The sequence below is a fragment of the Ciona intestinalis genome, unplaced genomic scaffold (genome assembly GCF_000224145.3).
Source record: "Ciona intestinalis unplaced genomic scaffold, KH HT000075.2, whole genome shotgun sequence".
In the NCBI taxonomy this organism is placed as follows: Eukaryota; Metazoa; Chordata; class Ascidiacea; order Phlebobranchia; family Cionidae; genus Ciona; species Ciona intestinalis.
Window position 1 is genome coordinate 128,113 of NW_004190397.2, and position 13,570 is coordinate 141,682.

Here is a 13,570-nt window from a genome sequence, read left to right on the forward strand (position 1 = left end):
GTGCACGTGTGTTTACTTGTTTGGGCATATACAACGTCTATTGTTTTCCAAAGGTTTCGAATCGTATTTTTACAAAAATACAGCTAATAGCCAACGCTTAAATATATCGACGTTGCTAAAATTGCGTGATTTGTGTCAGATTGTGCTCAATACACAACTTTAAACATTACCCTAGTTTTCGCTCGTGACATTCCCTGTGTGACGTCACAACAAAATAGCGTCCTTTTTCTTTTTTACGTGAGAAGTCATTTTGTTCGATATACTTGGTGTAAATACCTATTCGTTTGCGTTACCATGCACCTTTGATGGGACATTTACCACAAATAAAACTATAAACAATAAAAGCAAGTAGAAACACACGAAATTCCGATTCACAATTTACACTACAACGTCATCAACCTTTCGCAAAAAAGGCAAAAACACGAACTCTGGCGGTCTCCATGAAGTTGCCACAACAATTGCGCGTGAATGTGTTTGATTAGTGTATGTACAATATACGTGTTGTATAGGAACAGCTGTTCAGTGTTATGGTACTTAAAATCAGAGTACTGTGCTTAATTAAAATAACGGTGTTTCCTTTATTGCAGGTCGTTTATAAAGAATGTCCTGTAAAAACGCGTGTGGCTTTATTTTAAAGTTACCACGGAGATTTCTTACATATCGCAATGTAGCTGCTATTACGCAACGTAAACCCTTCAGCACAGACCAAAGTGACATAAATCTTATCGATCTGCGGCAGTTTCCTCCAGAAAAAATCCGAAATTTTGGAATAATAGCACATGTAGACCACGGAAAAAGCACTCTGGCGGACCGGTTATTAGAATTTACAGGCACTATTAAAGAATCGCTGGAAAATAAGCAAGTTTTGGACAAATTACAAGTGGAAAGAGAAAGAGGTATTACGGTTAAGGCCCAGTCGGCTTCAATTGTTTATAAATGTGACGGAAAAGAGTATTTATTAAACCTTATAGATACACCAGGGCATGTAGATTTTAGTTATGAAGTCTCAAGGTCTCTTTCTGCATGTCAGGGTGTTATTCTTGCTTGTTGATGCCACACAAGGTGTACAAGCACAAACATTAGCTAATTATCTACTTTCCATGGAACATGGGTTACCAGTTATTCCAGTGATTAATAAAATTGATATGCCAAGAGCAAACATTGCCAAAGTTGAAAAAGAAATGCTAAATTTACTGGACGTACATACTTCTGAAATTATTCATATTTCTGCAAAATTGGGCCAAAATATTGACCAAGTTTTAGAAGCTATTGTAAAGCAATTGCCTTCACCAAATCTGGATTGTAAGTCAAGTTATAATTCGTCATCTTTACTAAAAGCGCTACTTTTTGACTCTACTTATGAAAAATTTCGTGGGGTCATAGCAAATGTTGCAATTCTGGACGGTACTATGAAAAAAGGGGATATAATTAGTTCAGTGTACTTACAGCAAAAAGATGGCAATTCAAAGTCAGCATATGAGGTCAAAGAAGTAGGTATACTGCGGCCAGAACATGTTTCTACTGATGTACTATACGCTGGGCAGGTGGGGTATATTGTATGTGGTATGAAGACAGTTGCAGATGCTCAAATTGGTGACACGCTGTACCACCATAAGCACCCTGTGCAAGGGTTGCCAAAGTTCAAAAAAGCTAGGCCTGTCGTTTTTGGAGAAATGTTTCCTTTGGACCAATCGCAGTTTAAAAATTTAGACGCCGCATTGAATAGATTAATGCTTAATGATAGAAGTGTTACAAAACTGAACAGTAAAAGTTTTTTGCTGGGATCTGGTTTTAGGATTGGGTTTTTAGGTCTTCTTCATATGGATGTATTTTGCCAAAGATTGGAACAGGAATTTGGCACTAATGTTGTAATGACTAGCCCAACTGTTCCCTACAAAGCTATACTGAATCCAAATAAACGACTGCAAATTAAAGAAGAAAAAGAAATTACTATTACCACACCTGAGGACTACCCAAGCCAAAATTTGGTGAAGGATTTTTTACAGCCTATGATAATAGGTACGGTAATAACTCCTTTACAATACAGTCAAGATATAATGGAGTTATGTACAGCGAAAAATGGTACAGCTGTTGGGAATAGTTATATTAGCGAAACTAGTTTGATGCTACAGTATAGGCTCCCACTTGATGAAATTGTAGTCGATTTTTATGATAAACTTAAATCGCTGTCATCTGGGTATGCAAGTTTTGACTATGAAGATGATGGTTATGAGTCTGTTAACTTATCTAAAGTAGATATCCTTTTAAATGGTGAAATTGTACAAGAACTGTCAAAAATTTGCACCCTAGAAAAATCGAGAAAAATTGGTGCCAAAACCTGTGCAAAATTAAAAGACCTAATTCCAAGACAGCCTTTTCCAGTTTCTATACAAGCAGTTATTGGGAAATCTGTAATAGCTAGACAAACGCTGCCGGCAGCAAAAAAAGACGTTCTTGCTAAAACTGGAGGTGGCGATTATACGCGAAAATTAAAACTCTTAAGAAGAGAAGCTGATTTACAAAAGCATTTAAGGGCGATAGGGAAAATTAAAGTCCCCAAAAATCTTTTTATAAAAATGATGAAAGAATGAACCTAAAACTGTTTGTTTAATTCAAATACTTTTTCTAAAAAATTATAAGTTTCAGGTAATTTTATAGCCTAGTTATATAATTCATTTTTTATTTGCCAATGTATATCTATGCATTTATTTTATAGGCAATGTTACAATTTAAAACTCAACAGTGAGCATGTGGTATATAAATGCATTGTTAAAAATAGAATATTACTTATTCTGCTAAATGATAAATATAATAATTTAAAATCTAGATTGACATTTCTACTTAATTTTCTTTTTCGTTTTGCCTTGAAAAACTTCATTAGAGAGTTGGCTTATACAGTCATATAAAATATTCATTCATTTGTGCCTGTTTAAATAAATAATTAATACTTTTAAAGCAGTAAGTCTGCTATTTTCCTCAATATTTTACATGCGGTAGTCTGCTACTGTTAAAACAATTGCAAAATAATTTGCCTTTATTGTTAATGTTATTCATTCTTCATAGTTTTAAACTTAGGCATAGCAAAAAAATGAAAAGCAATGTTTCAACCCTTTATTTCCGGTCCCAGATTTTTAGGCTTTAATTAAGTTAAATAACTAAAAAATGGGTATAATGAACAAGTTATTTGGCTGGCTTAAAGGCAAAAAGAAAGAGGCCAATGTTTTATGTGTAGGTTTAGACAACAGTGGGAAAACTACAATCATTAATTACCTGAAACCAAACGACGCACAACAAGTAGATATTGTACCTACTGTAGGATTCAATGTAGAAAAAGTTACAATGACCAAGTAAGTCAATAAATATTAGTTTTTTTTTTAACATAGCCAGCAAAAAAATCACCATTTGAGTGAGGTCATACGGCATATTTTTTTAAGATTCCTTTTTTTGCCTGTTGACAGATTTCATTGCTAAGGTCTGTATGCAATTCAATCTGTAGTACAATATATATTTATTATATATATCAATTACTTACAAAAAAATTGTGTAAATAACCTAATTATTTTTACAAGTCTAACTATCTTCAGTTTTCTGTATTACAAAAGTTTGGCAAATAATTTGTCTCATGTTGTGTCTGCGAAAACCCCAGTAAAATTAAAGAAAAAAGGCAATTCTTTAATTTCATGATATGTTCTTATTACAGTCTCTCATTCACTGTGTTTGATATGAGTGGGCAAGGACGTTACAGAGTTCTCTGGTCACATTACTACAAGGAAACACAGGGCGTTATATTTGTAGTGGACAGTGCAGATAAACTGAGAATGGCTGTAGCTAAAGATGAATTAGACCAGCTTTTGAAGCACCAAAGTATGTATCTAACATTTTACATTAAATACGTGCCTGCCTCTAACCTAGAGGTAATGGGTTCAAGGCTGATCGTTGCTACCATTATGGGCCTATGTATCCTTAGTTAAGACACTTAACAGTAATTGCTCCAACCCAGTGGTTACTGATGGGTTGTCAGCTATACAGAAAAAAAAGTTATAACATGGACGTTCTGTTCATACACCTCTTGTTTTTTTTTCGTTTTAATTACCAAATTTTTTTTTCTATATGGCTGTTAATTTTAAAACCCATAAGAAACCACTGGGTTGGAGCATTGATCATTAAGTGTCTTGCTCAAGGACTGAACCCCGTACCCTCTAGTTATGAAAATATTTTAATTTAGCAACATAATGCTCTTTATTTTCAATTTTTAGCCTTTTTTAGTAACCATTTTACATTTTAATTTCAGCAATTATGAACAAAAGAATTCCCATTTTATTTTTCGCTAACAAAAATGGACGTTCAGAATTCTCTGTCCGCAGTTAAATGTTCGCAGTTACTTGGTTTGGAAAATATTAAAGAAAAACCATGGCATATATGGTAAGAATTTGTTTGGCTCACTCCTGTCACCACTGTTGGCATGTGTGCTTTAATGCAGAACATTTAACAATGACTTTTGCAACCCAATAATCACTAATGGGTTGTCTAAATTCAAGGCCACGCAGAAAATTTTTTTTAGGATAATAACTGTAATTTATTAACACTTAAATGTATTTTTTTAATATTTTTCACAGTGCTAGCAATGCTAAGACAGGAGAAGGCTTAAGCGACGGAATGCACTGGTTATCTGACCAACTTCAAACTGTTAAGTGATACGCCATGTTTGGAACTTGATTGAACTTAAGTGTTTCATATACTATAGGACCAGTGGCGTTGATTTTATAAAAAAAAGTTGACTTTATAAATTATCAAAAAGGGTTAAATGTTATGTATGTAAGACTAAGAGTACATTTGCATTTATTTTAAGTGCTTTTAAAATTGGAAATTTAGGGTAAGCCTACATACCCTGCAACATATTTATCGTATTCGCTAATACAAAGCCCTAAGCTTGGCATTTTATTTTATTCGAGTTGAAACATATTATAATGTTTACTTTACTGAAGGGTATATAAACACGTGTTTATAAAAAATTCATATATATTATTTTTTATAAGTTTTTCAGTATGCTATGTTTATTTTACTAATGGGTACCAACTTAAAATACTATTGTTTTCATAGCAAAAATTCATATATATTTTACATTTACATTAAGTCTGTTTTTTTTTACTTTTTAAGACCCCGCATTGCTAATGGTGCAATAACACTGTGAAAAATACATTGTGGTCATTTTAAAGACATTTTTTAGGATGTATTACCCCCTAACATATGTTATATATAAATATAGGCTTGCCTATTCATAATATCTCAATTTTGTGTCAACCCTTAACTATTTCATGCGCTATATGGTAAAAATGCCAGTAGTATATTGTTTTGTGCCATATTCTGCTTTTAAATATGTTATCGTTGTGAAAAAATAAATTTGAAAGGAAAACTTACAATTTAACAATGAGTTTCGTAATGGTTAACTTATGCAATTTAACAATGAGTGTCGTTAAGCAGTAACTTATAAGTGAGATAAGGAATCTACACCAAGAATGACGCCTAAATCAAACTATTACTGATTAAATGCATTAAAAACACTTCTCATTTATCATTAATTGTAATTGAAGTGTTATTTTTAGTTAAACTTTATAGGATTAATATTAACTTCTAAAGTAACTTCTGAAAAAAAAAACGTTTTTAATCGAAAACAAGTTTAATTTAATATACAAAGTGTATTTACACATATTCTTTTTCGATCATATAATCCTAGTACATTTTAAGTCACATACATTCGGACTAAATCATATAATGTATTCATTAAATTCAGTCTGCAAAATATGGCAGTTCCATAAACGAGATCTCGCGCGAGCATACGCAACTTGGCCAGCATTTTTAACGCGTAGAAACGGTTATTTTTTTTGCAAACGATGTACATTTTTCGCGCGCACATACATTTCTAAGTTACATTAGGAAATCCTACTAATTTTGGTACAAACTTGTTTCATTGTTAAACTAATTAGCGCGCGTGTGACAAATTATTGCGTGCACAACCAAAAGTTTGCAAACAAAAAACGAGCGTGCACCTGTCATAGTCTGCAGACTGAATCAATACTACACAGCAAATACAGCGACAGACACCTAAGACCAGCATTTTGGTAAGTTCACCTTGGTTACTTAAGATATTTTCAACAATTAAGCTTTTTAATTTCCATGTCATTTTTAGACTCCATGAATAAATCGTCATCTTTATGACGTAGCCGCTTCAATCTTGGAATAAATATGATGAAGTAAATAAGGAACAAGATAGCGCAGCCGAGCCAAATTGTAAGCGCATAAGGTCCAAGGTGAATCTATATGATATAAGAAATGTATAGTTATACTGTATCAATATACATTCGAATTTTAAATGAGAGATTTTCTACACGGTTTCTAATCTTTGGGCATTTGCGTGTTTTTCCGTACGATCTCGAGTACTTATATGAAATGATAAATTGCGTTATAGAAGTATTCAATGAAGGGCAACTCCGCGTTTAAAACTGCCAGAAGAAAGAACCCCAAAATCTTGATCGTGTTTTCCATAATCAATAACGCTCTATGGGAGTCGTAAGGATACGGTTTTATAATTTTCTAAATGTTTTTTGTTGATTACCAAATGGGACAAAACAATCGAATAAAATGTGTTCAATCTTTCCCAACCATACTATATGAGTAAATTGTGAGTTTCGTGCTTTTAAAATATAGAATACCTGTAAGTAGGGCGGTACGAACCCCACCGTCCATGCAACAACCCAAAATATTACTGCAGAATACCCATACGCAGTAGAACGTGTCGGCTCACTTGTGATTTCCCCAAGTAAAGCAAAAGTTGTAAGATTAGTTCCGCCAGACCACCTACGAAAAAAATCCTAATTAATAAACATATAGAAAAATATCGAAAGAATAAACGTCGTTGTATAAGTTACATTCATTTAGTTCTACTATATCTTTTTCATATTATAAGTGTCATATGTTTTACCATACGTGGTGTCTTTGGATCGTTAACGAACCGAAACTTCAACTTACGCTATAAGAAAAACACCAACGGCGAATATTGCAACGTATGGCATGGCGTTTGGTGCCGCTGGTGTGGCTACTTGACTGACGGTGTATGTCACGTGAGCGAAAATAATCAGAATGTTGCTCGCCACGTGGACTTTGAATCCTCCAAAACGGTCCACGAGTTTTGACTGTCAGAAAAAGCGGTGTTTTTTAGGGTAAAAATGTAAAAAACACAATAACACGAGCGTCATGCTTCATATACATCTTGTGCCGGTTTACAAGTTACTTTGTGGGTATTGCTAACAATTTTGACAGCTTATTAGTGACCACTAGGTTCAAGTAAAGTGTTCTCCCCGATAGACATAGAATTGTATGCATGGTATAGCAGAAACCAACCGTTTAGTAGTTTTAGAGTGGGTAGGGAAAGGCGGGACACCTTAGCACATTATATCCAAATATCCTAATCGTATTTTAAACGGTAACAACAGTCTAAGGGAATTGTGAGAATACGGTTGTAAATTTCTTTTAATGCTCTTTGAATACTACCAACTGGGACAAAAAAATAGAATAAAAAGGCGTCCCGTCTTGCCCCACCCCACTATATACATACCCCTACTAGAGATGCAAGCAGTTGCATGGCGAAAACACCAATTGTGGCAAAGGTCGCTTTATCAGGGCTAATACCAGCTTCAATAAAAACTTTATCAGAATACAGAAGTATGTTATCAATACCAACGAGAACCAAATTTAGAAAGAGAGCTACGACTCCAGCGAACATATTTCTGTAATGTATTATCTCCATTAGCGATGTGCCTTAATAAAAATAAAGTGTTCTGTTACCCAAATGTGGATAATGATATATTAATTTTGCGAAAATAACTAAGCGAATTGGGTGGGTCATAATCTATTTTAATTTTGAGGTAACTTTTGGCAGTTTAGTTTGCCCTTATATCAGAGTGTGTGGTCTTGGGAGAATAATTGTAGTTATATAGAGATTGTTGAAATATACGGTGCATATAAAAGAATTATAATACATATTTAACCTTTGCACCAAGTATTATTTAAATGTATAATACTTTGGGGTAGAATAGGACACCTATAGCACATAATATCCTGATCGTGATTTAAACAATTAACAATTACAGTCTATGGAAGTCGTGTGATAAACTGTTTTATAATTCTTTAAAGGTTCTTTGTTTACTACAAATGGGACGAGAAAATAAAGTGAATAGGTGTCCTATCTCCCCCCAAACTTATACTATACCACACAAAACACAGGCGTTTATGTATTATAAATCCCACTTTAGCAGTATAACCTGAAATTCTTGGTTGTGAGCATTTCTTTTATAAGCACTTTACGTTTTCCACCGATTTCGTCAGACATACTTGACAACTCTTCTTTAATTTCATCCTTAAATTAACAAATAATTAGACAGAGTCGAAAAATACTTCACCCGCATTTGATAATTTATTTACAAAACGAAGCTTAATGCTGTTAGAATTATCAGTGTATATGTGTGTATTTTGGAATGAAAGAAGACACGGAAGGTGTTATAATTAGTGGCCTCTAATGGATTTTCTAAATTTCCAACCATACATAAAACAAAAAATAAAATTCCTCCTAAATAATACCCACAAAGTTACATACGTGGTAACTCGTAAGCTGGCACGGGGTGTATGAAGCTAAACACCCGTGTTATAACGACTGTCGTTGCCTGGCCTTTGTTCTTTTATGACAGCCAACTACAAGACAACTCTCGTGCAAACTTCCCGGGGCATTGTGGAACAAAACACACAGAAATTATGGTATAGCAGCTAGATTTGTAAATACCCGAAAATAGTACATGAAGCCTATATAGCAACTACGAACACCCACTTAGAATTAAGCGGTATGTGGTCAAGAAGTTATACCTGAACGCTGGTCTACATGGTTTCTATATCGTACATCATTAGAGCGCTAACTTTACGCAGCATTTAGCAAATGAAAATGAATGACTATACGTAGAATTTGTTTTTTCTCAGTGAAATAAAAAGAGAATTACATAAACGGGCCACCCCTATTCATTTTAACCTCAAATGATATGCTTTGCTGCAAACGTTTGGCGTAAACAAGCTGTGAGTCTTAATTCGAACTCAACACAGATAACAAAACTTTACCAATGTTCCTTGTCGAAGTTTTTTAAGCACTTCCAAAGCCTCGTCTTTCCCGTAAGTTCTCAATACATAGAATGGCGTGTTTGGGATCCAGTGACTGGATATCAGATATATAAGTGAAGGAATAACAGCTAAACTGACCAACACTGTCCAAAGACTCAAAGAACCCAAAATCTGTCGCAAAGTAAAAAGAAAACATACTTTTTAATCGAAAGGCTAATATAGATTAATTAAAATATATAGCCTACATGAGAATTTTGAACCAAAACGTAGCCTTATTTCCATTACTTTTATTAATACTTTATTTAGAAATTTAACGTGTAAACTATATAGGATCTGTGCTTGTACATTAAAAGCATGCAAAATCAACATTATTTTTGTACAAACAAAACAACAAAAATTGTTAAAACATAACATTCTGTCTTATGCTAACGAATTGTCGGGCAGTTAAAAAGTTACCCGCTGTACTGAATGTTAATAAAAAATACACACTTTTGGGTGACTGAAAATCGAACCGATAAGAATCCCAAACGCGACACTTAAGCCAACCACACTTTGCCAGAAATTTTGCTTGCATTTTGCGCTCAATTCTGCCATCATTAGAATTGGTAAATCTGATTTAAAAAAATGTTTGTTTAATTTAGAGGCGGTGCATCTATTATAAGTCTATTATAGTATCCTGTCAATTATAATTATAACCCTATCTATTATAAAGATTTTATGATGACATTGAAAACAAATAAAGGCTTGGTGTATACAACAGTTGTTAAAATACGTTATGGATAAAAAGTGTGGAAAAGTGTCAATTAAAAAAACGTGTCTGTTTTACTGATGGCTTATTGGTCTTCGAGAAATACTGCTGAAATTTTCATGTTTAAACCGATTTTACAAAATAGTAAATTGCCTAATGCACTATTTTGTAAAACTTACTGTAAGCCACTCCAAGTGGTATACCAGCTATAATACGACCAATTATCAACGCTTCATATGACCAGGTCGTTCCCGCCACCAACGCTATCACGATCACGCCTATGATGTTTATCACATGAGAGAGCTGCATGAGCCCCTTTCTGCTGACGTAGGAGAGCATAAAATTCGTACCCACCCCGCCGACGATAGCACCGAAATATACACAAGAGACGGACACTGCGTATAAGACTGTCCATTTTTCTTCCGGCATTGTCTCATTGTAGCGGTTCTGTAACATAACTCCTAATTTTTGTATAGAAAACAAGCATGAATGACCCTTATTGTCCTCATATGGCGGACAACAACAGTCTTTATAACATAAGTTCTTGATCTACTTTTTGTGCTCGATTACAAGTTATTCCTTAAATCACCTTTCGGTCATTTCTAAATCTCAAATCAAATTCCTAAAATCTATTACTGTGGGCCAACTGCGGCCCAAATCGTTGATGTTGGTGCGTTCTCACCGATATAGAGTTTCCAGAACTACTTTCGCTATTCGTATATAAATTACAGAAACTAAAAGTCATTTGGGTTCGTTTGATTGAATGCTTGTCGCACTCCAATTCGCTTAAATGCAGTAACGCAAGCGTATAAATGTTGTTCGCTGCAAATTGAAACTGAAAGATGGATATTATGAAACCGAATGCACATAAGGCCTTTAGTATAGTTATACCTTAATTGAACACTCACTTATAAAGTAGAGGGGACAACTTTAGCACATATTATCAAAATATCCTGATCGTGTTTTAAACAATTAACAACTATGAAAGTCGTGAAGATACGGTTTTATAATTCTTTTTCTTTGAATGTTCTTTGTTTACTACCAAATGGGATAAGAAAATAAAATGAAAACGTGTCCCATCTTCCCCTACCTTACAATAAATATAATAATATTAATAGAGTCATGTTTCTTACCATATGTGTAGTCTCATACATTGTGCGCATCGCAGGTGCCAAGGGATTGAGTAATACAAAATTGTAAAGCGTAACTGACATCAGTAACCATGCCGTCATAAAAAGGCAAAAGTTGCCGAAATTCGAGTTGGTCTGAAAAATCCCACGTTTAGAACACGACGCCTTACTTTGCTTATTTTAAATAAAAACCGAAATTTATAAAAAAATAATTTAATGCTTTTCGCTGATATAAACTCTTTATTGAAGCAATTGCAAGCAAAAACATATATTATGTATACTCACTAGTGCCATACTTGTAGGTATACAAGTATCTTGCATTGAAGAGAATCCGCAAAAATAAACCCAACAAATTACACTGCGCTCGCTTATATACTAGCGACGATTCTTTTCACGTAAAATTTTTTGTACTAAAATCCAAATATTCCACTCTGTCTAATTTCTAACTTTCTAATATTAGTATAAGATTCTAATCTTAATAAAATACACAATACGCCGGAGTATATATAATATATACACACACAGTAAGGGTGGGGAAAGATGGGACACATTTTAACTCCATTTCTCGCCCCATTCAGTTTTAAACAAAGAACATTCAAAGAGTTCTAATACTATATTCTTACGACTCCCATATAGACCGTTGTTAATTGTTTAAAATTCAATTAGGATATTTAAATATAATGACATATGTTATATTATACTCCAATATTGGCTATAAGCTTGAAAATTAAAATTATTGTAAAACGACGCAGTAATATATTATCACAGTACAAAAGAAACAATAATACAGTCGTCAGTCTAACGTTTTTACCAGAACAGAAATTTCCAAGTATTACATTACGCCTGATGACAGCAGTAGCAAAATAAGTGCTAACATTTTAAACTCAGTAAGCATATACAGTGACTGAAAGCTACTAAATATGACTGCAGAGTACCAGCATTGCAACAGTAGCAATAAACTTTATGCTAAAACTATAAAGTATAGACCTTTGACAAATGAGAGGTGTTTCCTTATAAGGCAAACTGTATACAGATTGGAGGTGTAAAAGAACATTAGCCACATACATTCATTCATTACATCATTTCTATATAAGATGCGGAAATTCGTAGAAGAGCGTGAACATTTTAATAACCCTTTAATATACGCAGTAAGATAGAACGAATAGGTGTTTACATTTAATATGAATGGCATGCTATAGACCAGTATTCCATGGAACACTATGTAACTACAACATACAGATAGCATAGCTCCTTGTACAGTTAAAATACATTAGAAAGATAGAACGAATATGTGTTTACACTTATTATACATCAGATACTAGACTAGTATTCCATGGAACACTGTAACTATAACATACAGATAGCATATCTCCTTGTACAGTAAAAATACATTAATATTATCCGATACGTTTGTAAAATCTACCTAAAGGTTTAGGGAAATATGCTCAAACAATAAAATAGCGTTGTTAACTGTTAAAACACGATTAGAAATATGGGATATTATTGCTAACGGTATCCATTTACCCCACAGTACTTTGTTTATAACGCAAATCCCTATATATATATGCCCAGCGCATTGGGCTGACGCTGATAAACTTACTGACGGAAATCGCTGACAAAGAGAAATTCATCAAATTAGATAAGGCGTGCAAACAGTGCAGATTTAATGTTTTAAAGCTAAACCGACATAGTGTAACAATTTGTACGTTAGCTTCCTCAACCCAGAGGTTATAGGTTCAAGGCTCGTCGCTGCTACTAAGACACTTAACGGCAATTTCTCCAACCTAATGATCACTACTGGGTTGTCTAAATTGTCGGCCATACAAAAAACTGCACGCAAAGACAACAAAACAGAAAACCGTGTTATTAACGCAGCAATAAACTTTATATAAAGCCTAGGGTAATGGTAGTCAAATTTAAGAAAGGCCTTTTTTAACGCAAACAGTAACTGCTTAAGCGGAATAAAAACAACGAATATGTGTCTATATATTCAATACGTTGAATGCTAGCCAAGTAGATTAATGTATCCTGTATAACCAATTTAGCCCTTCCGATCATTTAGATTAGATCACTATGGTATATTATGGTCTAACCGTATTCGTCTTACCCAGCAGTAGTATATATGTACGATGCAAAGGTCTATTAACTATACACTCAACAGTGTATTTGACTTACGCAGTACAACTTAAGTCTTATAGCGGCGAACTTCACTGACATATTAAGCCAGCAGTCTCGTGTGATATTTAAAGTGCAAACAAATCAAGACAGGATGCAGCGAGACGGATTGAGCGTAATGATTTATCTATGCGTGACGGAGCAATGACAGTGGTTATAACACGGAAGTTCTGTTTCATAACCATCTTACGAGTTGCCACGTGTGTAATTTTGTAGGTTTTGATTGACTTTTACTGAAACGTTGTTTTTCATGATTACGAATCAATTTCGTAACAACAACCTGCAGTTCTTTTCATAACAATAGACACCATGTCCGTTTACATGCTATAGGCCTTTGCGTATAATATAGGTAACTATA

General features: G+C 34.0%; 3 protein-coding genes across 4 annotated transcripts in view; 2 read left to right on the forward strand and 1 right to left on the reverse strand.

The window, feature by feature from the left end:
• The first annotated feature begins 230 nt into the window (after window positions 1-230).
• Window positions 231-3,128, forward strand: LOC100184882 (translation factor Guf1, mitochondrial-like). Its single transcript, XM_009862997.3, is given in 2 exon segments — window positions 231-1,039; window positions 1,041-3,128. Coding segments are annotated over 2 exon segments (1,989 nt in total). The 5' UTR covers window positions 231-601; the 3' UTR covers window positions 2,592-3,128.
• Window positions 3,129-5,425, forward strand: LOC100182512 (ADP-ribosylation factor-like protein 6). Its single transcript, XM_009862996.3, is given in 5 exon segments — window positions 3,129-3,347; window positions 3,701-3,864; window positions 4,292-4,332; window positions 4,334-4,422; window positions 4,617-5,425. Coding segments are annotated over 5 exon segments (558 nt in total). The 5' UTR covers window positions 3,129-3,162; the 3' UTR covers window positions 4,696-5,425.
• Window positions 5,426-5,718: 293 nt separating this feature from the next.
• The window catches only part of LOC100177864 (solute carrier family 2, facilitated glucose transporter member 5-like), a 14,650-nt gene continuing 6,798 nt past the window's right edge, over window positions 5,719-13,570 (reverse strand). The window contains exons 1-10 of one of the 2 annotated variants that reach the window (XM_026838353.1): window positions 11,323-11,568; window positions 11,041-11,172; window positions 10,087-10,354; window positions 9,649-9,770; window positions 9,160-9,330; window positions 8,319-8,413; window positions 7,613-7,784; window positions 7,027-7,190; window positions 6,711-6,855; window positions 5,719-6,314 (exon numbers count right to left, since the gene is read on the reverse strand). In XM_026838353.1, the coding sequence (XP_026694154.1) occupies window positions 6,150-6,314; window positions 6,711-6,855; window positions 7,027-7,190; window positions 7,613-7,784; window positions 8,319-8,413; window positions 9,160-9,330; window positions 9,649-9,770; window positions 10,087-10,354; window positions 11,041-11,172; window positions 11,323-11,358 (1,470 nt within the window). In that variant the 5' untranslated portion in view covers window positions 11,359-11,568 and the 3' untranslated portion in view covers window positions 5,719-6,149. Of the gene's footprint in view, window positions 6,315-6,710; window positions 6,856-7,026; window positions 7,191-7,612; window positions 7,785-8,318; window positions 8,414-9,159; window positions 9,331-9,648; window positions 9,771-10,086; window positions 10,355-11,040; window positions 11,173-11,322; window positions 11,569-13,570 lie in introns of those variants that run through there. The other variant, XM_026838354.1, reaches the window with a different exon arrangement.